We start from the raw sequence: 25,859 nt of genomic DNA, 5'->3' as shown, positions 1-25,859 counted from the left end.
CAACCCAATTCAAAACTGCACAATGGAACTATGTAGACATTTCCCCAAAGAAGATATGCAAATGGTCAACATATAAAGATTGTCAATATCCACTCACCATTAGTGAAATGCAAATGAAAACCTCAATGAGATACCACTTTCCACCCATTAGGATGTCCTTAATTCAAAAACAACAACAAAACAACAAAAAATAACCAGTTGGTAAGAATGTAGAGAAACAGAAGCCCTTGAAAGTAAAATCGTGCCCCACTATGCAATAGGTGGGTATGTCTCCACAAATTAAGCATGGTCATATCATCATATGACCTTACAATTCTGCCCCTAGGTACATCATCAAAAGAGCTGGAAAGAGGTGTTCAAACAAAAATTTGTATACAAATGTTCCTAGCAGAATAACTCACAAAAGCCAAATGGCAAAAACAGCCCAAATACACAGCAAAATGCTATATATTCATATAATGAAACACTTTTCACTCATAAAGTGGCATAAAATACCAAAATAAGCCAGACACCAAAGGCCACAAATTCCATTTGATTCCATTTTATGAAATACCATGAATATGTAAATCTATAGAAAGAGAAGCAGATTTACAATTGCCAGGGACTGAAGAGTGGAGGAAATCAAAAGTGATTGTTAAATGGGTATAGGGTTTGCCCATGGGATGATGAAAAGTTCTATAACTATAGTAGTAGCAATTGCACAAAATTGTTAATGTACTTAAAACCATGGAATTATAAATCTAAAATTGCTAAAAGGTAATTTTATATTATCTGTATCTTACCATAGTAAAAAATAAAAAGAGAGAGACATCAAAGCAAAGTTGTGACATTTTTCATAAAAGACCCAAAGCTGGTGCCAACCTACCAATTAGCCGTAGTGCTGTCTGTGTAAGGGCCAATGTGCCGGAGTTGAGCAGGAGGTCGAGGTTGTTTGCACCATGCTGCAGGGTGAGCATGCTGAGCATTACCAGAAGAAAGCGTGCTTGGGGGATGGTCCCCAAGCTGGGTCCCGAGGGGTTCTCATTGGTAATGGTTTGCAGAGGAACAGGCTGAATACCTGGTAAGCATTAACATTCAATCGCTCAATTTCTTATTCACAGATATAAAAATATACATGATACAGAAAGCATTGGTATTTTGGTGTTTATTTTAACTTCTATCTTTCAGTGAGTCTCCATATAGTATGGACACAGGGCAGCTATGTCTTGCTTTACAACAGTCCTTCCACCTGTATTCCTCACACAGTTATATCCATCTGTCTCTAAGACTTAGCATGCTGCTCTCTAAATATCCCTGGGGCCTCCTTTCATTCCCAACCTAACAATTATGTTCCGCTTTTATCCCTCAAAATCACTCCTAGCATTTCATTGTGGATGCTCAAATTACCCAGGAAATAAGTATTGATTCAGAACACAGACATGTTACAAGTGTATAGCATAAGTGATAACCATTAAAATGTGAAAATGTAGTTTTATATGAGAGTACTTCAAGATTTTGTCTTCTGTCAAATTTGGAAAGTTCTCTTTAGAATCTGAAAGTTCACAGTGGCTTAGATTATCAATCTAATATACTAAAAGCAAAAAGTGGCATTTGCAAGTATCTACAACATATAATGAATGCCAAACTATGAAATGATGCTGATGCAGTCATTGACATTACCGCAATATCAACCTTTAATACAGTCTTTTAAACACTGGGGAATTTTTTAAACTCACCAAGCTCTTTAAATTTGGCATTTGCATCCATCAAAACATTTCGAATATTCTGAACAGCCCAAGCATACAGCTTGCCAAAAGTTACTTCCAGTAGCATCCGATTAAAAGGCGGGATCAAATCAACATCCTTTAAACAATCTGTAAGAGGTTCCCTTTCAAACAAAGATTTTAAAAAAGAAATTACTTAGGACATTGCCAGACTTTTAACTTCAGTAGAACAATGTTGTGTTGCCACAGATTCCCATAATTAAGAAAAAATGTTATAAAGTTTTACCCTATATCAATTCCCTCAGGAATAAGCCTTTGCCATCCACAAAACATAGCATACTGCACAGATGGAAGTAGGAAATTTTTGGCTGCCAGTTTCAAAATTGTATCTATCCCTTCCAGGCGAACCTCCGCTCTCTCCAACTGCAAGATGAATGCATACAGTTCAGTGTTGGGTTTATTACTCGATGAAGAGAGAAATGTTCTCATAAAACATTACCTGTTTTAGTAGGCACTTTCTCATTTTTTCCACATCCACAGGCTCTTCTTTAAGGGCAAATTCAGCAATTGTACTGAGGAGGGCAGACTGTGGATAAAGACCCTGAACATTCTGCTTCAACCATTTGTATTTGTGAACACCTGTAACTGTATTCAACAGTGGCTGCCATTTATCCTAACAAACAAGAACAATACGCACCATTAGTTTATCATTTTTTGGGGGGGGACGGGGGAAGGGGGGTGGTACTGGGCATTGAACTCAGGGGCACTCGACCACTGAGCCACATCTTTTTTTTTCTATTTTCTATTTAGAGACAGGGTCCAACTGAGTTGCTTAGCACTTTTGCTGAGGCTGGCTTTGAACTCTCGATCCTCCCACCTCAGCCTCCTGAGCTGCTAAGAGTACAAGCATGAGCCATCACACCTGGCTAGTTTATCTTATTAACATGTATTCGAAAAGTTACTTTAATATAAATAAATAATGGCAATAAATTTAAATTAGGGCTAGAGTTGTACTCAGTGGTGGAGCACTTGCCTCACATGTGAGAAGCACTGGGTTCAATCCTCAGCACCACATAAAAATAAATAAATAAAGGTATTGTGTCCATCCACAACTAAAAATAAAAATAAATTTAAATGAATAAGTTTTTGTTTTGTCGGTTGTTTTTTTATGATGTTGGGGATCAAGCCCAAGACCTCACACATTCTAGGAATATGTTCTATGCTGAGCTAAATAGGCCACCATACCCAGATATTTTATAATATATAGTTTTTATTCAAAAAATTATGCAATGTTTATAAGTGAATTTATAATCTCTATATTAATATACTTTGGAACAGGCTAACTCTGCATATAAATAAGATTCCCTTCATGTTAATAGCCGCAGGAACCAAAACAGTTTCTGGAACAAATTATTCATTTGCCATTCAATAAATGGCAAATGAATAATGATGCAAGTTAGTACCAAAAATAAAAGTACACACTTCTCCAGCTATAGCTATGACCAGAGTACCATCAGTCAAGTCCATTAGGCATCAATGGGGGCTGTACTTTTAATTACAATCTGGTTTTATTCACTACCCTAAAGGTGCTCAGAACAAAGGCAATACTTGCAAATTCATTTGCCGTGTGCTATGTTTCTATTCATCCAATCTCAGAAGCACAGAAAATACTTCACCTTGGGAGATTTAATTGTAATGGGTCTTTTATCCACATTTATCGGACTATGAGGCAAAAAGCAAGCTTCTTCTAAATCACTCTCTTCGTTCCCAATTTTTTCTTCATCATCAGTAGATTCTGGCTTCTTAGGCACTGTTTGAAAACATCATGCATTATGAAAAATCATTTACTTAAATAAAATTTTAAATTAGGAAACATTGAAGTTCGCCTGAAAAATGAACATTTTCTTCAAAGAAACACGTAAACAACATTGTAAACCATAATGCTGAAATGACAAAAGTATCACAATTAGTTTCCCATGACAACCAGTAATAACTCTGCCACACTGTGTCAAGGACAAAAAGAATGAGTGTCCTCTGAAGGGTAGGAGCTCTAATATTCTACTCTCTCATTATTAAGACAACTGACATTAAAGTTAATAAATTTAAAAAAAAAAAAACTTTCTTTTGCCCATCAGTCTAGTAAAGTCACAGTATTTACGTTTTACAGTATTAATTTTCTAGTTACCAAATCATAACACACAGAATTCCCAGTTGTTTCATTATCTGATCTTTTGGAAAAATAAGCAGGCTCTTTATGTTTAATTATAAGTACACATAAATATCATGGCAGTATGTGGAAATGCCAAGTACACTGAATAACAGCAAGCAGCTTTTCTCTAAAATCAGGGATTCAATACATGTAGTTGTTTCAACAGTATTTCCCAACCTTTCATATTCTTTTTTTTTTTTTTTTTAGAGAAAGAGAGAATTTTTTAATAATTATTTTTCAGTTTTCGGTGGACACAACATCTTTATTTTATTTTTATGTGGTGCTGAGCATCGAACCCAGCACCCCGCTCATGCCAGGCGAGCACGTTACTGCTTGAGCCACATCCCCAGCCCACCTTTCATATTCTTACCTCTCTTTTTCCTTCGTTCTCGTATTATCTTCTGAGCTATCCTCCTCCAACGGGGCAAAGAACTTAGCAGTTTAAACTTAGACATTATAGAGAGGTCATTGCATACCGCAGGTCTCAATTCATTGAAGAGGAATCTCAAACGTTCAATTACAGGAGCGCAGACTTCCTTATAAGAACGGCCCTGTTCTTGATGAGTCTGCAAAGTTAAATGTGAACAAAAAACTTAACAAGTATTTCAGCAACTGAATGCACAGCAAAGGAGAAAGAGAATTAAAATGTATTCACCTTAATGAGTGAGCATTTTGCTTGGTAGACAACTCTACAAACATCCACCACTGATTTAGGCAATGTTCTGTGCTTTACTTGCTCAATACCAAGCGTGCCTGCATGAACTAAAGCTAATGCCACATGACCTGTAAGACATTTAAAAGGAGGGAAGAGCAGAAAAGAATGTGTATTACATGTCAATTGGAAGGTCTCAGTACAGCTAAAATATGTGGAACTGAGCTTCATACCTAAATCTTCATGTTTTAAGAGGCAACATAATAGCAAACGGCCAACCTCTTCCACAGGATGTTCAGGAGGAAAGGTGATGGGTGTGGTCAAGTGGCACTGCCTACAGTACCTTTCAATTTGACACAGAAAGTCCTGCAACAGAAATGGCCAGAGAAAACTTCAGAGCTACCCAGTGAATCTTCATAAATCCTAGTGGGCCACAGCTTCTGATGTATTTGCAATCAGTAATGAATGCTCTGAAACCTTGCTGACACATGAACAGAACCAGTTTCTTACCTCAAAATACTTTCAATAATACACAAAAACTGTGCTATTCATAAAGGCATGAAAGTATTCATATGTCAAAGTTCTCAGAATACTGAGTCAGAAGTTGGGGAAGGTCTGGCTTACTTTCACATTGTGGTCCTGGATGTTATTGTCTGCAATGGCTTGCAGGAATGCCTGGGAATGGTCACCAAGAGCCCGTCTGTGAGAACAGAGTCGGGATTTGCTGGCAGGTGTGCCCCCAGGAGAGCTGCAGTGGTCCTCATCTTTCTCCTCATTGTAGCTATAGTGGATCTGGCTGGTCTGTAAACCTCCAGAGAAAATGGATGACTGAAGCCACTCTAGAAAATGCAGGAGCAAGTATTAAAAAAGGATCTTGATTGCACTCTTCAGAAACAAACAAACAGGGGCTGGGGTTGTGGATCAGTGGCAGAGCGCTTGGCGAGCACGGGCGAGGTACTGGGTTGGATTCTCAACAGCACATAAAAATAAATAAATAAAATAAAGGTATTGTGTCCAACTGCAACTAAAAAAAATTTAAAAAACAAACAAACAACAAAAAAAAACCACTGAACTGAGTGCTCAATTTAGGTGAAATTCAGCATCAGGTATAAGAAAGAATCAATCCCCAGTACCAAAAAATAAATAAACCTGAGCCTAACCCCTAAATTTTTTGCTGACCTCCTGTCTTGCCATGTTATCAATGCTGAGTATGCAGACAGGGGGAAGAGCATAGCTGAACAGTATCTATAAAGAACATCCTTAGGGTAGGCAAATATTATTAGAGTATTTATAAAGTAATAAGAACAAGAGAATATTTTAAAACAACACAAAACTTTGAAAAGGAAAATCTTAGAGATGGGAGACCAAATGAACTGGAAAGAAGAACCTGTGTGCAGTACAAGATACAGAAATGACAGGTTCAACAAGAATATGCCATCTGTTAGAGCCGACAGGAATATTAACTATAACTTTTATGACAATGGGAAGAAAATATATCCAAAAAGAGTCAGAATATATATATCACTATGGATTTTTATTAATGATTTAGGTTAACAAGAGTATTGTTTCAAACACACAGTCAAATCTGAGAAGCACTCAGAATTCTTTCACTGAACATTTAGATTTAGAGCATTCAGGAGCATCCCCCAAATGATTGCATTAACTATTATAAAACACAAATCTGATCCTGACTCTCCATGGCTCTATTCAGAACACTGGGAACACCTCTTTATCCCTCAAAGATACGCTTCAGATCTGATTCTGCAGTGGATTCAGCCCCCATCCACCAGGGCCCATAGCACTATTTACTCTTTGTACCTTGGAGTTTCCCATTCTCACTCTCTGATGATTTGTGGGAAATTCATCCTCCTCTATTATGACTGTCTGAAGGAGGAATGCAGGCAGGCACAGTGAGGGCATGGGCCCAAAGGACTGCTCCACAGGGGACCAAGTAGACACCAAGGTCATCCTCAACAGATGTCCACTCTGACAAAAAGCTAGTGACCCCATCCTTCTCAACAGTGACCCTTATGATCTGTGTTTCTCCCCAGAATCTCCCAAACCTAGTTCCAGGACTGCTGCCACTGTGGAACCTTTTTTCAGCAGAAGCACTTCTAAATGCCTCCATATCATCATTTACCACCCTGTTTTCTGACCCACTTAGCAAGTTGGTTCAACATCAAACAAGCAGCTGAGAGTGGAAGCATATCCTATCCATCTCTGCATTCCTAATGCCCAGCATGGTAATTGATATGAACAACTAACTGTTCAACATATACTTGCTGGAAGGACAGGTGCACAGAGGAGAAATATACAACTACATGAAAAAAAGGTTAATTCCATCATTGGAGATACAGAGAAATTTCAATATTTTAGATGTTGCAGAAGCTGTCATTCCAAAATGTATCTGACTTAAGTCTGGTAAAAATGCAATTCTTAAACAGAAGGCTATTCCTAATAGGAACAGCCAATCCACACTGTGCAATTTAGAGATAATGGTTATTTTGGACCCATTTGCCACATGCAATACATGAGACTAGTCAGAGGACAGACATTCCTGCACACTAGCTAGCTTTTCTGAGGCCATAGACCATAAGACAAAGGAAAGCTGTATCTAACTAACTGGTGGAATCTCATTACCCTTATTATTTTTCATCAGCAACAGCTGATTTTTACCCCTCTCCTATCCTTAATGGAACTGATGGCTCAACTAAAATAAAATAATCTGATTGGTTAGCAGAAAACAAAGTTTTTCTTACTGGCACATTCAACCTCCACAGGAGACAGCGGTGTGCTCATTGCTAAATAGGAAGCATGTAATCCAAGAAGGAGGCCCAGATTCCTCTCTGTGTCTATCAGTGGTGAAGAAAGACTTCCCAGATCTGGTATGGTAACCACTTCTTGGTCAGGCTGGAAAAAATTTAATTTCAACATCAGTCTGAGAAAACAAGATTAATTTAAAACATAAAACCTAAAAGAATAATAGTTTGTGCACTCAACACATTCCTGAGCCATGAAGAGGGCAACTGGATGTTCTGGGCACCCTGTTCCTATATTCTACAATGATCTTAATACCACTATGCTCAAGTAACTAGATACCACAAAAAACCCACACATCCTAGAAAAAAGACAGCAGACACACCAATCTATGGAGAGGTGGGGGAAGAAGTACAGATAAACAACTTAGCTAGAATATCCCTTAGGAAATTAAATAGAGTTTCCACAGTGATTATATACAATGCTTCAGAAAACAGTGAATTGATATGTGCATAAAGAACTCAGTGAGAAACAAAATATATAAGTGTTACTATAGGTTAGTAAATTGTGACCACTCGTGGAGGAAATACTTAATTCTAATAAAAAGCAAACTCATTAAAAAAGAGTTTATTTTTATTTCATGTAAAAATAATTTTAAATTTTTCCAGTCACATCAGACAGTTTACAGTTTTCCCTTTCATAAAATGCTTTAAGCCCTACCCTACAATATTTACTGAATTTTATTAAATCTGGAAAGCCAATCCCAATATATAAAGTCCAGTCCTCAGAAATCTATGGGAAAGACCAACTTCTATCCTATAGAATTATGCTCCTACAGTTCTTCCCCAAAATTACATAACTCGGTATATTAAACCATTCCAAATTTCTACCTAAATTTACATAACAAAATTTTAAAGACCAAAAGTTAAACTCCTTTTTTGTGGAATAGTGTCTATATTTCTTATACATTGACAACTTTAAAAATAATTTTTCAGGGCTGGGGTTGTAGCTTAGTGGTAGAGCACTTGCTTAGCATGTGTGAGGTACTGGGTTCAATACTTAGCACCACATAATAAATAAATAAATAATATGAAGGTATGTGTTCATCTACAACTTAAAAAAATTTTTTTAAAGTTTTCAAAACCAACAGATCATAAATCTTAAGTGTAATTTCATTTATGAAAAAAACTTCTAACCAATCTTCATGTTTATCACTAAACTCCCCCAGAGGGTCCAAATATGAGTACTTCTGACTAAAACTCATTCTATCACAAACACACAGAGGGCCTCCCCAGACGTCCCCCACATCACTCCTGGAAGGTCTCACCTCCAAATACTGGCCAACACAGAAAGCATGCATTGATTCCCGTGTGTCTTCAAACTGCAAAGCAGCTTCTAAAGCTACCACTGGGTCTTCACCTACAAACTGAGCTGAAACAAAAAGGAAAGGAGCACATGATTTCAATGCAATGTGCCTAGACAACTATATAGAAATAGCAAGCAGGTTAACACGAAAGTGAGGGTTACAGAGCATAATTATCTCTCACTCTCTCCCAGGACTGCCTGGACCAACACAGAAAATGGGAACAAATTCCAGTAAGTATTGGAACAAAATGATAATGCACAGAACTTCTCCAAGTGGGCCTGAATTTGTTGATAAGATAAACACTAAAAGTCACAGATAAATGAAAATATGTAGAGGCTGAAGAACAGGAGAGATCACCTATAAGCTGACCCCTCTGCTTAAAATAACACGTTATTAACTTTTAACCATGAAAGACAAAAAAAACATACAGCCTTACCAAGAATACTATTTCCTGTTAATGACTGTGTCTGGAAGTCCTTTATGTCATACACCTTCCCATCAATCACAGTCCAGAAGCCTCCATCTTTATTGTGGTTCTCCAAATCAGCTTTGCGTATAAGTGTCACTTCCTCATTATTTCTACAGTTCTGACCTGTAAAAAATGACTCTGCATATACAGAAACCAAAAATCAATCAATAGATCAACAGTCAAATGGAAAACCAAACAGAAAGAATAGAAATTTTAAAATTTACAATTGTAATAGGAGAATAACTTACTCTTTCTATAACTAACACTACAAACAAATTCTATTAAATACAGAATGATATTTTAAAAAACTTACTCAGCAGGAGTATCAAATCTGGCTATGTTCCAGGCCACAGAGGAAATCTCAACTGATTTCAAAGACAAAATTAAGAGCCTGTACTGGCTATAACATAGTTAAAACTGGAAACTGGTAAAAATAAGAAAAAAAAATTGTCCACATATTTGAAAATTATAAAATATACTTCTAAGTAACCCAAAATTCTAAGAAAATAATGGCTATGGAAATTAGAAAATGGCTATGGAAATTAGAAAATGAGTGATAATCAAAATATTGTCAATCAAATCTTGGAATAAATGGCTAAAGGTATACTTGAGGAAGGATATTTACATTTAAATCTATATTTTAGAAAAAAATAAAATCTAAAATTTACTTTTGAGTTAATAAACATCAAATTAATAAAATTCTACTAATTGATAATGGCACTCAAAAAAAGTAAAATCTGATTGGTCACCTTTGAAAATGCTAGGACACCAATTCAGTCTTATTTAAAAATGGTTGGATCAGGGGGAATCAAACTTGGATCATATCCATCCTATACAAACTATACCTAAAGTTAACCAAACAGCTGAGAGCAAAGCTGTCAGGGGCTGACAGTGGGGGAAATAAAAAGTTAGTCTTAAGTGGGTAAAGAGTTTCAGTTGGGGAAAATGAAAAAATGCTACAGATGAATAATATTATTGCATAACAACGTGAATATATGCAATGCCACTGAAGTGTGCACTTAAAAATGATTAAAATGAGCCAGGCCCAGTGGCACACACCTGCAATCCTAGCATTTCGGGAGGCTGAGGCAGAAGGATTATAAGTTCAAAGCCAGCCTCAGCAACTCTGGTGAGCAAATCAGAGAGACCCGATTTCTAAATAAAATACAAAAAAGGTCTGGGGATGTGGCTCAGTGGTTAAAGTGCCCCTGGGTTCAATCTTCAGTACCAAAAAAATTTTTAAAAATTTTAAATGGTTAAAATGGTCTGGTGTGGGAGTGCACGCTTGGAATCTCAGGTACTTGGGAGGCTCAGGCAGGAGGATTGCAACTTCAAGGCCAGCCTGGGCAACTTAGAGAGACCCTATCTCAAAACTGAAAAAAGGCTGAGGATGTAGCTCAGTGGTAAAGTGCCCTGGGTTCAATTCTCAATTCACTTGCACATGTGCGAGCGCGTACACACACACACACAAACACACACAAATTAAAACAGTAAATTTTAAGTTACACATATTTTATTGCAATTTAAAAAATAAGTTTAATTCCACCGCATCCCTGACCATTAAAAAAGAATGTTCACAAAGAAAACTACAGGCCAAGATAATTATATGGCAAATTTTACCAATCTAATACACACCCTTCCAAGAAAACAAGAAGAAAGAACATTCTCCAACTCCCTCTACAAGACGAGCATAATCTTGGTAATCAAAACCTAAATATCTATTGTTTTTCTGTTCTCAGATCGATCAACTACTTTCTCCCCTGCCTAGCTAACATTCTCAGATAAACAGATTGTCAAGAAGTGCTAAAAGCATGGGAGCTGCCCTCTTCCCGCATTACAGCTTCCTTAGAACAAAGGGGTACTGGTTATCAATAACTTATATGGTATCTCAAGAAAAGAAAATAACAGGCCATAGAAAAAATTATAAGGAAAATGGCAAACATAGATGCAAAGAAATTCAGAAATATTACAAACACAGATATAAAAAGTCTTTAAAAAATAGCAAACTAAGATCAGCAATAAAAATTTATATGACCAATATTATAACGAAGATAGTTTCATTCCAAAAATAGAAGAGTGACTTAATGTTTGAAACATTAATAGAAAAAGGAAACTTTAAAGATCATCCTGATTTACAGAAAAATGCTTGACAAAATTTCACATCCAATCATAAATGAAACTTCATCACAAAACAAAAGCAAAAGGAAACATCTTTAATATTTAAAAAAATGTACAAAAAGAATCCTACAACAAACATTGTATGCCATGTGTGAAAATGAAAAGCATTTTCTCTAGAAAACTGCCTTGTTTCCTAGTAGAAATAAAACAAGGATGCACAGTGCCAACATTTCTACTTGACAATTTATCTAAGGGCCTGGCAAGTGCAGTCAGTCAAGAAGAAAAGAGCTGTAAGTGAAAACAGACACAGGTACAGTCACTTGACCTAGACCAAGGTAGCACTCCAGAAAAGTGACCAAGGACAAGCCTTTCGCCCAAAAGTGCTTGCACAATAAACCCTATCTCAAAACTTCCACAAAACCCAACTCTAAGTGTGCTATGACTCCAAATGTGAAAGTTAGTATGCTAAAACTTGTAAATATAATGTGTAAGATGTGGGTAGAGAAAAGACTTCTTAGAGCACAAAATGAACAACCACAAAAAGATTAACAAGTTGGATTTCTTAAAATTAAACTTCCATTCATCCAAAAACACCATAAAAGTAGATGAATGGATAAAGAAAACGTGGTATATATACTCAATGAAATATTAGTCAGGATTAAAAGAGAATAAAATCGTGGCATTTGCAGGCAAATGGATACAGCTGGAGAATATAATGCTAAGTGAAGTTAGCCAATCCCAAAAAAACAAATGTGGAATATTTTCTCTGATTTAAGGCTGTTGACTCATAATGTGGTGTGGGGGGCGGGGGGCGGGCATGAGAGGAGTAGATAAACTCTAGATAAGGCAAAGAGGAAAGGGGTGGAGGAGGCAAGGGGGAAGGAAAGATAGTAGAATGAGATGGACATTATTATCCTAAGTACATGTATGAAGACACAAAGGATATGACTCTACTTTGTGTACAAGAAGAGATATGAAAAATTGTGCTCTATATGTATAATATGAACTGCAATACATTCTGCTGTGATATATAACAAATTAAAATTTCAAAAAAAACATAAAAAGATCAAAAAGAAAAATCTATGCAAGAAAGAGAGCCAAAAGCTTATATCCAAATGTACAATAACACTATGAAATATTAAAAAAGAGAAACAGCCAGATAGAAAAATGGGTTGAAAGCTTGAGCTGACACTTCACAAAACAGAACATTCAACTGGTTATCCCAACACATATATAAAGGTATTAACCCGTATTAATAATCAGGAAAATGCTTCTGAACATACAGCAAAGATACCAGTGCACACCCTCCAGAATGCCTAAAACAGGAAGCACTGACAATGCCAGGTCTGGGTGTGGAGGTGGAACTGCAAGAATCCTCATGCTTTGCAATACAGATGAACATGGGCATAACTATAGGAAACTGGCAATCTACAGTAAAGCCTCCTCTACAAACCAGCAATTCTACCAAGCAACAAACATGTCTAAACCAATTTATATCAACTATAACCTAAACCTGGAAACAACTTATATTTCCATCAATAAGTAGAATGAATTAATTGTGGTATACTCAAAGATACACTACATATAGCAATAAAAGTGAAAAAATTGAATGGCATGATGAAGCTCAGGAACTAAATGCTGAGACAAAAATCAGACACCAGTGGACACGTACTGTAAAATTCCATGTATATGAACTCCAAGAACAGACAAAATTAAAACTATGATGTTCAAGAACACAAGCTTAGATAATAAAATGATCCTAAGAAATAAGGGGACAATGCCCCCCCTACCTGGAGAGAGACATGGTGTAGGGAGACAAGGCAGTATTTGGCTGAGTCCTGCCATGTTCCACATTTAGCCTGCATGGATATAACTTAGTTTTCCCTACTTTTGTGTTATATTTCATAATTTTTAAAAAGTCTTTAAAATTAGTAAAATGCTGATCAAATTAAATGCCCTCGGTCATATTAACTATAGAGACAAAAATAACATGACAATTTAAGATCACTCCTAAACAAAAGCAAACAAATGCTGAAAGTATAATTGTATTTAAAGTAAAAAACTACATTTGAAAATCCTAAGGCTGTTTTCCTTGGCAAACTGCCATCTCTTATTTTAAGTTCCTATGTGGTAAAGATGAGGGTCTAAAATATAAGAGGAAAAAGCCCACTCAGCTGGAGCTTTCATTTTTTAGGAACCATGATTTAGATTAATTCTGAATCCAAGAAACAAGAACTATGGATGGTGACTTACATTTTAAAAAATGCCAAAGCTCCAGCTTTGGGACATCGAGGTTTCACTTTAATTTGGAGTGCACTACAGACAATGTCTATAAGAAAGCACTCATTGAAGCCAAATAACACCAATGACTTTGGGATGGGAAAGTCAGCCCAGACCAATTCCTGCCTCCTGAGCTGCACCATATCTAACCACCTCAACAGTATCTTCTGGAGACACCTTCCAGGAAAGGGCTTTCCAATACTTTCTAAGTAGTCCATTTTAGGACTTAACAACAATTACTAATACAAGAGACTTCCTTAAATGCAACCCAAATCTCTCCCAATTTAGATTATCTTCATTTTCGACCGCCACTGCCATCAGTGGAAATGGCAAATAATCGGTCTTCCTTTGTAAAATGTAACAGAAAGACAAGAATGGATTAGATAAAGTTTTCCTCAGTGAAAGTCCTAAGTTAAGATGCCATACCCATTATGCCAGGCCAGGCTAACTCTTCATGATCATCCCGTTCCTTTCCTGGAGCCAAGTGGTTGAAGCGATCCAGGTGTTCCAACAGGCCACCCAGAAGAGGAACAGCTCCAGCCTCTTGCATGAGACCAGCATTTTTACTGAGAAGAAGCACTACAGAAACTACTAGTTCTGGAAGGAGAACACCTATATTTAAAAAGAAATTTAAAAGGCATTAAAACTTAAAGTGCATATCCTATAAAAGCTATGCAAAACCTTACTCTATGTTTAAATTATAAGTCATAAAATAAGGAATGCATGTCTTTTCTGTAGGATTATTTTATCTTTTATTTTGAAAGAGGGATATAGCTACCAAAAAGAACCCTCAAAGTTGAATTTTTTTTAAAAAAAAATGTTTCAAACACAGAATTATGAACTATAGTCTTTCATTCAAAGAAGTAAATGTTTAACACTATGTTTACCATCAGAAAAAGAGGGACTCAAAAATAATGTTCTAACCTTATTTAAAAAAACACTAGGCAATATTAGAATGTATTATGATTTTGAAGGGGGCAACGAATTTTTATGTTGCCCAAATAAAATTAAACAATTACCACTGAGCTCATTATTGAAGTGTTAAAGTGATGTTATAAATCTAAACCACCAATTATATTTAAAGGGTTATGATTCCCCTATCAGATGGCTTAACACAACAAATTGCCAAAAGCTAAAAAAAAAAGACAAGAGGACCAGAAAATTTATACAATAAATACATGCAATTTTATCTGGAAAAGGTACATTTTAGCGTTCATCAATCTCCTAAAATAAACATTTGCCCATAGGCAGAAGTAAGATAGATACCTGTGAAGTCCCCTTCTACAATGCAAGCCACCTCTGCAAAGTGTCGCCAGCTGGTAGAAGCAATGCTAGCTGCCACAGGCAGTATATCACCAATGTGTGTGCACAGAAGAGCTGTGTACTTTTTCAGCAAGGAGCCAACACCCATTAACTCAGGACCTTGAAGAAAGATTTCAAAATTTTCACTATTAAAAATTTACTCTACAAACAAACTGCTCTACTATTTTACTCTCAAGTTTGTATTTTTTACCTGAAATAATTTTCCCAAACAGGAGTCTATGAACCCTTACTCCTTGGCTTGGTTTGGTTTTCTTGTTTTGGTTTGGTTTGGTTTTTGGTTTCTGTGATACTGGGAAGCAAACTCAGGACTCTGTGCAAGCTGGGTAAGCACTCTATCACTGAGCTACATCCCCAATCCTTCCTTCCTTTCTTCCTTCCTTCCTTCCTTCCTTCACTTATTTAATTAGTTAGTTAAGTCAGTTAGTTAGATGGTTTTAAGTTTTGAAACAGTATGTCAGTAAGTTCCTTGACTCTTTTTATGTCATATAACATGAGGGACAATGAATCTGATTATGTTAAATTTTATACTCTATACCACAAAATACCTAGAAATTTGGGTTTATAAATCCTAAAGTCATAATTTATAGATTTTTAAAATTTTTATATCTAATGCAAAAATGTTTGTTTTCCTAAGGCTTGTAAATTATTCTCAATGAACAAAGCTAGGCATTTTTCAGGCTCATTAAAACCTTCAACTTTCTGCCTACATGGTTATTAATAGTTTTTTAGTCCTTGTGGTTTTGCCTACAAGATGGTCATCTCTTTCAGATCATAAATCTACATATTTCCATCACTGACACTGCCTAACTCCTTTCAGAAAGTAACTAAGTTATAAAAATATTAGCAAAAGCAGCACATCTTTCTAACCCTGGCAGAGAGGCACCATGACCTATGTGGTGCATAGCACTTACGCATCATCCTATTGTCATCCTCAGGGATTACCCCAATTCTGCAGACGAGAAATCTTTAAACCCAAGAGACTTAATTCAAAGTCTAAAAGCTATTAATTATCCAGAGCTATCCCTGAAACTCAGTCCTCCTCCCACTACACCCAGCTGTCTTCCCTGTGTGGCATATGAACAGTCATTCTGTCACTATTCAATTCCCATGTCATGTCAGTCACCAAAGTTTGACAAAATGTGAAACACATCTGACAAATCTTTTGTAAGAATAAACTGAACACAAAGGCATCTATGTATTATGTGTAAGGAATTTAAATGTTAAGACAATGAAATAAAATATATTGATCAGTCTGACACAAAAATATTAGATCAAAGAAAGTAGATGCAAAATGAAGGCACCAAAATGGTTGCATTTTATAGTATGAGAATAACACATCTGCACATACAGAACAGGCATGTCAAAAGCCTAAATTTAAAAAGCCTAAAAGACACAAAGATTCTTTCACATTTTAAGCAACTTACTAGAAATATCTGAGGTTTGACCAATACTTTCTCCTGGATAAAGTTTACTGATAAGTAAACGTTGAAAACGCAGTAACAAATCCAATGAAGCAGATCGTTCACGACTGTGTTGCTCAAAGTCCAGGCACGATGAAATTCGACGAGCAACATCTTTCAATCTGGCTACAGTCTGAGAAGCAATGTTTCTATGCAGAGGAAAAAAAGGTTTGCAAATTAAACAAATTATTTATGTTAATAAGATGGATGGGGGATAAATCATGACATAAGCTAATATCAGAAGCACAGAACATACATACAGGTCACCTCCAGCTGGCTACCAACCCCAAATGTGTCAGGTATATCTTCAAGAAGCACAACCTTAGTCAAAACTGAGCACAGGAGCAAAGAAGATTCAAAAGATACAATGCCCCTTTGCTTACCCATGTGCTTCAGAGCTTCGTGGAATGGTCCAATCTGAAAGTAGATCTTACTCAAAAAGGAATATTCCTATACAAACTTTTGGAAGAAAAAACTGGCACTTTTTGTTTAAAGCTACATTTCAAATATATAAACATGATCTACTCTTAAAGACAAGACTTGCGTGCATTGCTGTTTCTACCTGACCAGCACGGGCAACATGGGGCAGGTCATGTGGAGGGTAATCAGGACACAGAGAATATGAGAAAGGAGACCAAAGTAGGTACAAACAACTCCAGGGCAGCATAACAGGTGCCCAAAGAACATGGCAGCAAGGAAACTGGCATTAACTCCAATCCCAACTGAGCAATGTGAATTGAGCCAAGAGCATGAGCCATCAGCAGATGGGGAGAAAGGACAAAAATCATGAGTTTCCAAGAGATTCCATTAGAAGAATAGTAAAGTTTCTGATTCCATAATGCAGAGTACAAAGGAACAAAGGTGAGGAGAACAAGCCACAGAAGCAGGAAGGGGACACTGAAGGTAACAGAGGGCCAGGCTATTAGGACTAGATTCTACAACACCAAGATACTGAGGTTTTGAAAGGAAAATGACCTCTGCCACAAACGTGTTCAAAGAAGGTAACTCTTAGGACAGGGTGAAAGCAAACTAGAGGGGATGAGGGAGAGGGACCCTGCCACACAGCAACAGTCTCAAGCAATAGGCAAGCTAGGACTCGATCTCTGGTTCTGAGAATAAAAAGGAGAGAGTAGATTATTGAAGTCAGAATTCAACAGAGGGGAGAACAACTGAAGTAGGGCCTGGTTCCAGGGCTGCCACTGAACCAGGTATATCCCACCAGCCCCATCCAAGCCGAGAGTGTGTGTGGCTAGGCTGTACAATACATTTCACTGCCACTGCCACCAAAAGACAGACCTGAGGATCTCTGCATAACACCAAGGTCAAGGACATGCTTTTGGCTTCACTTCTTTAATTCCTAATATGACAGTAGATTTGTTGAGAAGAACTGTCAGTGGCACCTGCCCCATGGTTCGCACCAGGAAACTGTCAACAGTGTAAATGAGGACAGGAGCAGGAGACAGACACAGTCAGTGGCTAGAAGTCCCACAGCAACTTGACTCACACCCAGACTGCCTATGAAGGAGCAATGCATCATCCTTGTCACACAAAATAAAGATGAGCATGCACTGGGGTTGTCACTGCCATCTGACCTCAACTTTCAACTTCGCTACCCAATAACCTACCCTGACATTGAAACAGAAGGAACAAGTCTAGAATTTGGCACTTATGCTATACCTAAAGAAGCAAGATAGTAACAAAATATCATAAATATTTTAACTTATTTCCTTATCACAAAATTCAAAATCTAGTTCCAGTAGGGTTCACTAATTTAAAAAACTTTACTGCTCTTTGCTTTTTAATAAAAATGGTACTGTGAGAGCTGAGGATGTGGCTCAGCGGTAGAGCACTTGCCTCGCACGTGCAAGGCCCTGGGTTCAATCCTCAGCACCACATAAAAAAAATTAAATAAAATAAAGATGTTGTGTTCAACTACAATTTAAAAAAAAAAAAAGAAATGTGTTTCTAAAAAAAAAAAAGGTATTCTGTGGCTCTCTGCCAGTGTTAAGAATGAAGAATTATTCTCAAATCTATTCCCAGCTTATTTTTGGCAAGTAGTAATTTCTTCAACCCAAGTTTTCTATACACTAAAGGACATGAAATGTCTCCAAAATCTCTTTCATCTTTAGGCTGAAAGAAATACATATAAATATTCAAATCTACATATAAATATCCTCCACTCACCAACATGTAAGTAAATAAAATTATATCTATCCACACAAATGGAGGGATACGTTGTCTATACTTGTGAAGAGCCTGGATCATTGGTGTTCTGTTAATAAAAAGGCTATGAATACATTTTTCTTTTCCAATTCTCTAAAATTTTTATGAGGCAAAATTTACTTCTATACTTAAGTTCTGGTTTCATGCTTCTTAAATAGCAACATTTTTATTATAAATCTGTTGTGGAACCAAAGAACTGTACAGGACCCCAGATGCCACAGAAGTGAAAAACACATATTCAATAGAAAGAAAATGGACTGTGAGGATAGCACAGAACTAGGTAAACAACACCAGTAGTGTCATGTGTATAATTTGAAATCTTCTATTAGTCATATTAATAAAAGTAAAAAGAAACATGAAATTAATTTTAATAATATATTTATTCCATGTTATGATTTGGTTAAGTATCCCTGAAAGTTCCGTGTATTGAAGACTTGGTACTCAGTTTAGTGCTAATAGGAAGTGGTGGAACTCATAAGAGATGGGATCTAGTGGAAGGAAGGGAGACATGCCCTTGAAGAAGATATCAAAACCCTGGCTCTTCCCTCTCTCTTTCTCTTTGCTTCCCGGTCATCACGAAATGAGTAGCATCCTCTGCCACATGCTCCTTCCATGACATACCACCTCACTATAGGCCCAAAAGTAAGAGAGTCAACAAACTGTGGACTGAAACAATGACCTTCTTTCCTTATAAATTGTCTCAAGTATTTTGTCACAGTAATGGAAAGCTAGCACATCCCAACATGTTAAAAATGGCATTTCAACATGAATTAATGTAAGAAAAAAACTATTGACATATTTTACATTGCTTTGTGTTTTTGTTTTTGTTTTTTCACAGTAAGTCTTCAGGAGCCATCGGGTCTCTAACCTATGCAGCATCTCAATTTGGACAATTAGATTTTCATTTAAAATACCTAGTCCACACTTGATTCATAAAATGTATAGTTAGAAAAAGTAGATACATATGATTACTATCCCAAATAGACTTTAAAGTTCTGAAAAAGGAATAAATTTTTAAATTTTACTTTTAATTAATAAAAGGTAAACAGATAAGATATTCAGCCACAATGGACACATTTCAAATGCTAATCAACTGTGGTGAATGACAGCCAAACTGGACAGTAGAGGGCTAGCCAAACCAGTTTCTGCAGCTCCAATGAATACTCTTGAATACACAAGAGAGAAGAAACACTGGTCTCCCCTTAGAGGACAAGTGACCCACAATAGGAAACTAGCACTAGCCCTCTGCCAGGGACATCAATGGCCCATGACACACACATCTCCTCAGTAAAGAAAGAGGCATTCACCAACTTAGCACTTCTGGGAAAAAAACTTGCTTTAAAACTTCTGCATAGAACTTTATATCTTAACTACCAAGAACTTAAACACCCATTTTCTCATCTGATCCTGAATTAACTCTGAAAGTAAACACAGCTCTTATTCTTACTCCCACATTACCATGCTGTACAGAGGTTCACCTGCCAAGTTTATAAGTAGTTATAACTAAAATTTTCTAAGAACAAAGCCCAAGATATTTCTATTACCACAAACTATGTACAGTCAATTCTCTATTTTAATTTGTTAAATTAAAAGGTCAGAATGTAGGGAATACTGATGAAAGAAAATAAGAAAAAACTTCAGAAAAAACATTTTTCAAAAAAATGTTTACTAAAACCGAAGAAACACTAGAACTAAAACTTACTCTATCAAAATGTCACTACATGCCCACTAAATTCTACTGTAGGGATCAGGCCAAAGGACCCCCTCCTCTGAGAATAGGTAGGCAGAGCAGCAGCCACTGCCTGGGTCTGTGCTGTGCACTCAGCTGCCTTATCCAACACACCTCGGGGTCTACTTTCTCTGGAAGTAGAAAATATAATAAACTAAGAATCTAAGTTCATGTATAGCAAAGTTTTACTAAATACGGGTACAATCTTTTTTTTACTTTCTAACAAATCCCTTTTATAAATCATGTTGATTTTTTTGTTCTTTTGAATCACCTTTTTTAGCCAACTCTGTCTGACCACTTTGGCTCTTTCCAAGATTAGCCTCTTCTAACAGTCTGAATCTCTTCCTGATCTAGCATTCCAAAATAATGCTCACCACTTTCATTTACTTTGTTTTTAAAAATTGTCTTACGAAATAATATACACAAATCTATAATTTATAAAATTAGGCAGGATACAACAAATTTTTAAAAACAAATCTTATCATGACAGTCTCAAATGCATCTAACCATTGTCAATGCAGATATGACTCTTTTTATGTGTTTACTGCACACTTCAAGTTCTCTTTCATAAAAATCCTTAGAATCTCCTCATACTCTCCAACCTCTCCTCTCATCTATATTTATAAGTCTGTTCTTTACCCTCAAATCGACACTAGGTAATTTTCAGAAAAATTTTCAGCAAACACATTCTTGAAATCTTAGTACTAGAGTTCACTAAATTACATGAAAATGATAACTAATTAAAACATTATGCAGCTAATACTATTTACCTAAGAAGCTGCTGTATGAGCTGAACCAGAGGCAAACACTGTTTGCCAGAAGATTCATAGATCCCTGTGTTAATAAGGTCTTTGTCCAACGGAGTCCTACTTCTATGGAATGTTGAGGCATTTGCTTCCTGTTCATCAATTTCTTTTTCCTTCTGTGCTTCTTTTTTGGCTTCAATATCCTGTAACTCATGAAACAGAAATTAGTGACCAATGATCTCATTAGTAGGCATGAAGGAATGCTAGACTGATCCCTGACTCCACTGTCCAGCTATCCCAGCCTCTGTGAGGAAATGCACACATTTGGAGACACTGGCACACACACCTCATCAGAAATCCCATTCGGTTGCTCAGTTTCTGTAAAATTTGCTCAGTTTAAGTAAAATCTCCTAGAATTCCCATACATGCTGGTTCAAATGTAAATGGTAAAGCCACTCAGGGAAACTGTAAACACAGGCTCACCCTAGGACCCAGCAAAATTCACTCCAAAGTTTTCAACCAAGGGGAAAACATATGTTCACTAAAGAACTTGTACTAGCGTGATTACAGAGGCTTTACATAATCAAAAAACAAAAACAATCAAATGTCCTTCAACAGAAGAGTGAATAAGCCAACAGTAATGGGATATTTCTCAATAATAAAAACATGCAACGATATGGATGGATTTGAGGCAAAACAAAGAAGACGCAGAAGAGGAAAGAATCTACTATATGATTCTATTTCCTACTATACGATTCTATTTATGTGACATTCAGAACAGGCAGAATTCATCTAAACTAAGGGGCAGGGAGTGTCCTAACTGCAAGTGTAAATGGGCAAAGATCTTTCTAAGTGATGGAAATGATCTATGTGATGAAGGGGTATCTGTCAATTTCACTAAAACAGACCCAAATGGGAGCACTTTTTCACACTTAAATAATGGTTTATTTGTTTTCAATTAGAAGAAAGATAAGAATTTTATGTTAAGAAAATACTTAAATGTGACTAAAAATTTTGTGTTCTACTTCCTCCAATAATTCTGCAATAGGTCATGATTTCTATACATGTGAGTATAGTAGCGTCAACCCCAGCTCACTACCAGGTAAAATTGCCCTGTTAGCTACCATGCATTCCAAGAGCTGTACCTGGATTTCTGCAGTAATTGCTGCATTTAAGGCTGACTCTAATCCTCCATCAGCCATCAAGCTGCCCACAAGCAGATCAATCATGAATCGACGACCTGGACTTATATTCACTTCATTGCCTGAAACTAGAAAAGGAAACTGTTTTTTCTGCCACTTTAAGTAAACCCCCTTCTAAACCCCTATCTGAACTCCCCTAGCCCTCCCTATTCCTCACCCAAGCCCACGCCTTGCCCAGGCACACCTGCACAGGGCAGGAGAGCAGAGAGCGCCCGGGCCCGCTCCTCAGCTGTGGGCAGTAGCACAGACCAGCCACTCTGCAGCACAGCCTGGGCAGCTGACTGCACAGTGCTCAGCACACCCGCACTGCTTGCCAGGGTCACCACAGTCTGCTTCAGGCTGTTCAAAAGGACACTGCCCAGACCTAAACCAAGGAATTCCGGATCAACCTGGTGACTAATGGCAGCATGCAACTGAAAGGAGAGAAACAATTTTTACTTAGAATGCTTAAAAGGAAACAGATTTCAAAATCTTATTATATACCAAATAAAACCCAATCTAAAGTATTATTTAAATAAACAAAATTAACTTTTCAATACAGGCTGGGTATCCCTTAGCCAAAACGCTTAGGACCTGAAGTATTTTGGACCTGGGTGTTTTCAATTGTAGAATATTTACATATTTACATGAGATGTATTGAGGATGGGACCTGAATCTAAATATAAAAATTGAAAATTAGGTTTCATATATATCTTATACACATAATCTGAAAGTAATTTTTACAATATTTTTAATGCTTATGCATAAAACAAAGTTTGCACACAATGAAGTTTCCACTTATGGCATCATGTTGACACTCAAAAAATTTCAAATTTTGACTTTGAATTTTCAGTTTTGGGATATTCAACCTTAATATTTTTTTTTTAAGTTTATGAGAAAATTGCACATTTTCCCCTTTAGACTTTTTTTTTTTTTAAAGAGAGAGAGAGAGAATTTTTTTTTTTTTTTTTTTTGGTAGATGGACACAAAACAATGCCTTTATTTTTTTATGTGTGCTGAGAATCGAACCTAGGTCCTGCCTGTGCTAGGCGAGCACTCTACTGCTGAGCCACAATCCCAGTCCCTTAATATGTATTTTTATAAACTGAACTTTAAAAGATTTTGCCCACGACCTAATATAATGGAACAGAACACCTGATAATTAGAACTCTGAAGGTAGAAAGGGTGAGTTTAGGTTTAATGCATCCTTACCAATGAAGGAAGGAAGATAAGTTAATTTTTGTAGGCTTGTTTTTTTAAGCTTTAACCATTTTCACTATGAAGAAGTGAAGGCACTGATGTAAGGCATTTCATAAGAATAAATTTTTTAACCCAGCTATGCATACATACATAGAAAAACTCAAAAAATCAGCAGAGAATAAACAAATGAACTGACAAAACTCAGATAACCTAAAAACCAAATCCTATTAAATTATCTTAAGAGAGGTTGAAGTAAATATATTTTTTTTCAGACTTTCTGCCTCATATATCCTGATGAAAAAAATTATGAATCTCAGCAAAACGGAAATGAGTAGAATCTAGTGGGGAGGGAATGCAAGCAAAAAATGAGAAAATAAATTGGTTATTTAAAAAAAAAGACTACATATCTCTGTAATTACAGCCTCCTAAAAATGATAATCAGAGGGAAGTTAAAAAATAAATATAGCATTTAACCAATCCTAAGAAGTACCTTTTTTTTTTTTAAGTTTGAACATCTGTAAAATCAGAATGTGTCTTGCAAATTGCAATTGGAAACAATTCTTTCAGAGGCACAAAAAACTAACACTGTGCCTTGGACCTAATATAATGGAACAGAACACCTGATAATCAGAACTCTGAAGGTAGAAAGGGTGAGTTTAGGTTTAATGCATCCTTACCAATGAAGGAAGGAAGGTAAGGTGATTTTTGTAGCTTTTTTTTTAAGCTTTAAGCATTTTCACTATGAAGAAGTGAAGGCACTGCTGTAGGGAACTGAGCTTACTGCACAGAGCTTCCACAGTCCAGAGGAGAGATGGCTAGCACTAGTCTCTCAGCTAGGACCCTACTCTCTCTCTCAACCACCTTCTACCTCACCAGTCATTTCTCCATCTACAACAACAGTAAATTCAAGACTATCCCCCACCCAACAAATGCCAAGAAGTTGATGGTAGCAGAAATAACACAATCCATACACACTCTTACCTGCATGCAAAGACTGACTTCCAGGATAAACATAAAATGACCAGATCAAATTTTAACATTACTCCATCATAATTACTTCTAAAATGCTTTAAAAGTTTCATGAGCAGTTCACCTAGAGAGCTAAAAACCAATGCTCTTCAATATGCACAAACGTTCTTATGAATTCCTGCGATACTTATAAAAGAAGCAGAGGCACCTGAAGTCGTAGAAGATTCAGTGTTGCAACAGCCATGCACTCTTTTTCTTGTGGTGGGGGCCAGTCAGAAGTTCCATCCATCCCTTCACTCACTTGCCGCAGCAGGAGATCCAGCTGCTCAAAGGTCATGGAGCAGATGTCCACCACAAAGGGAACACGGAGGCCAATGGACCATTCAGAACATGATGACCAGGCAAAGCTCTATGAAAGAGACAAAAGAACTTAAGATGAATCTACAAATTCAGCTACTGGTCTGTCCTATAGTAAAGATTTACCACTGTACATATAAAGATGCCTTAAATGGGGGCAAGGGCTGTAGCTCAGTGGCAGAGTACTTGCCTAGAATATGTGAGGCTCTGGGTTCAAATCTCAGCACCACATAAAAATAAATAAATAAAGGTCTTGTGCCCATCTATAACTAAAAATGTTTTTAAATTATAATCTACTCATCTAACTGCCAAATGGATTTGTCCTTTGATTGTTGGTTAGCTCACATATTATCAGTTTCCAATTTCCTCTCCTATTTCACTAACCCTATCTCATTTTGCCACATCAAAAAAAAAAAGGTTTCTAAAAATCTTTTCACTCTCAAAGTTAGTACTATACACTAGTAGATGGCAATGAGGCCCTCAATCCCCTTAAAATGGTACAACAGTAGCTCTAAGAAGATAATGAAATGTTAGGTACATATATACTACCCTCCTAGTGAGAGAGAAAACAAATAATTGTCAAAGATCTAGAAGAACTGAGTAATTCCACCAATACTATCAATGAACTGGATCTAACTGACATTTATAGAGCAATTCACCCCACAAAAACAAAATACATACACTTCTTAAGCAAACACAGAATTTATCCTGAGACATAAAACAAATTTTAAAAAATTTAAGAGAACTAAAATCATATAGTTTATTCAATCAAACCAGAATTGAACTAGAAATTGATAATAAAATGATAATATGATAAGCTCCAAACACTTTAAAATTAAAACACACAGAAACAATTTCTCAAAAAACAATTATCAAGAGAAATTAGAAAATATTTTGAAATGAACAAATATAAAAACATATCAAAATTTGTAGGTGCAGTTAACTAGCACTATGTAGAGGAAAATGCTTATATGGTACAAAATAAGAAGGGCCTAAAATCCACAATCTAGGATTCCATTTTAAGTTACCAAAAAAAAAAAAAAAAAAGAAGAAGTGGTGAACCCAATACAAGCTAATGTGAAAAAAAAAGAGCAGAAAACAATGAAATTAACCGCCC

The 25,859-nt window shown here is 36.5% G+C and overlaps 1 protein-coding gene across 5 annotated transcripts in view; it reads right to left on the bottom strand.

The window, feature by feature from the left end:
- The window catches only part of Herc2 (HECT and RLD domain containing E3 ubiquitin protein ligase 2), a 184,226-nt gene that overhangs the window by 104,816 nt on the left and 53,551 nt on the right, over positions 1 to 25,859 (bottom strand). For 3 of the 5 annotated variants that reach the window (XM_071608567.1, XM_071608568.1, XM_071608570.1), the window contains 19 exons: positions 24,594 to 24,794; positions 22,395 to 22,650; positions 22,181 to 22,305; positions 21,060 to 21,238; positions 16,302 to 16,486; positions 14,821 to 14,976; positions 13,981 to 14,166; positions 9,124 to 9,294; positions 8,649 to 8,752; positions 7,324 to 7,474; positions 5,189 to 5,403; positions 4,798 to 4,930; positions 4,568 to 4,695; positions 4,283 to 4,478; positions 3,380 to 3,513; positions 2,203 to 2,376; positions 1,990 to 2,126; positions 1,716 to 1,867; positions 866 to 1,057 (listed from right to left, as the gene is read on the bottom strand). In XM_071608567.1, the coding sequence (XP_071464668.1) occupies positions 866 to 1,057; positions 1,716 to 1,867; positions 1,990 to 2,126; positions 2,203 to 2,376; positions 3,380 to 3,513; positions 4,283 to 4,478; positions 4,568 to 4,695; positions 4,798 to 4,930; positions 5,189 to 5,403; positions 7,324 to 7,474; positions 8,649 to 8,752; positions 9,124 to 9,294; positions 13,981 to 14,166; positions 14,821 to 14,976; positions 16,302 to 16,486; positions 21,060 to 21,238; positions 22,181 to 22,305; positions 22,395 to 22,650; positions 24,594 to 24,794 (3,175 nt within the window). The remainder of the gene's footprint in view (positions 1 to 865; positions 1,058 to 1,715; positions 1,868 to 1,989; positions 2,127 to 2,202; positions 2,377 to 3,379; positions 3,514 to 4,282; positions 4,479 to 4,567; positions 4,696 to 4,797; positions 4,931 to 5,188; positions 5,404 to 7,323; positions 7,475 to 8,648; positions 8,753 to 9,123; positions 9,295 to 13,980; positions 14,167 to 14,820; positions 14,977 to 16,301; positions 16,487 to 21,059; positions 21,239 to 22,180; positions 22,306 to 22,394; positions 22,651 to 24,593; positions 24,795 to 25,859) is intronic. The other 2 variants (XM_027924988.2, XM_071608569.1) reach the window with 2 other exon arrangements.

This window comes from Marmota flaviventris, chromosome 2 (assembly GCF_047511675.1).
Source record: "Marmota flaviventris isolate mMarFla1 chromosome 2, mMarFla1.hap1, whole genome shotgun sequence".
NCBI lineage: Eukaryota > Metazoa > Chordata > Mammalia > Rodentia > Sciuridae > Marmota > Marmota flaviventris.
The sequence above is the reverse complement of the archived record's forward strand: the minus strand, read 5'-3'. Positions and strand labels throughout refer to the sequence as shown.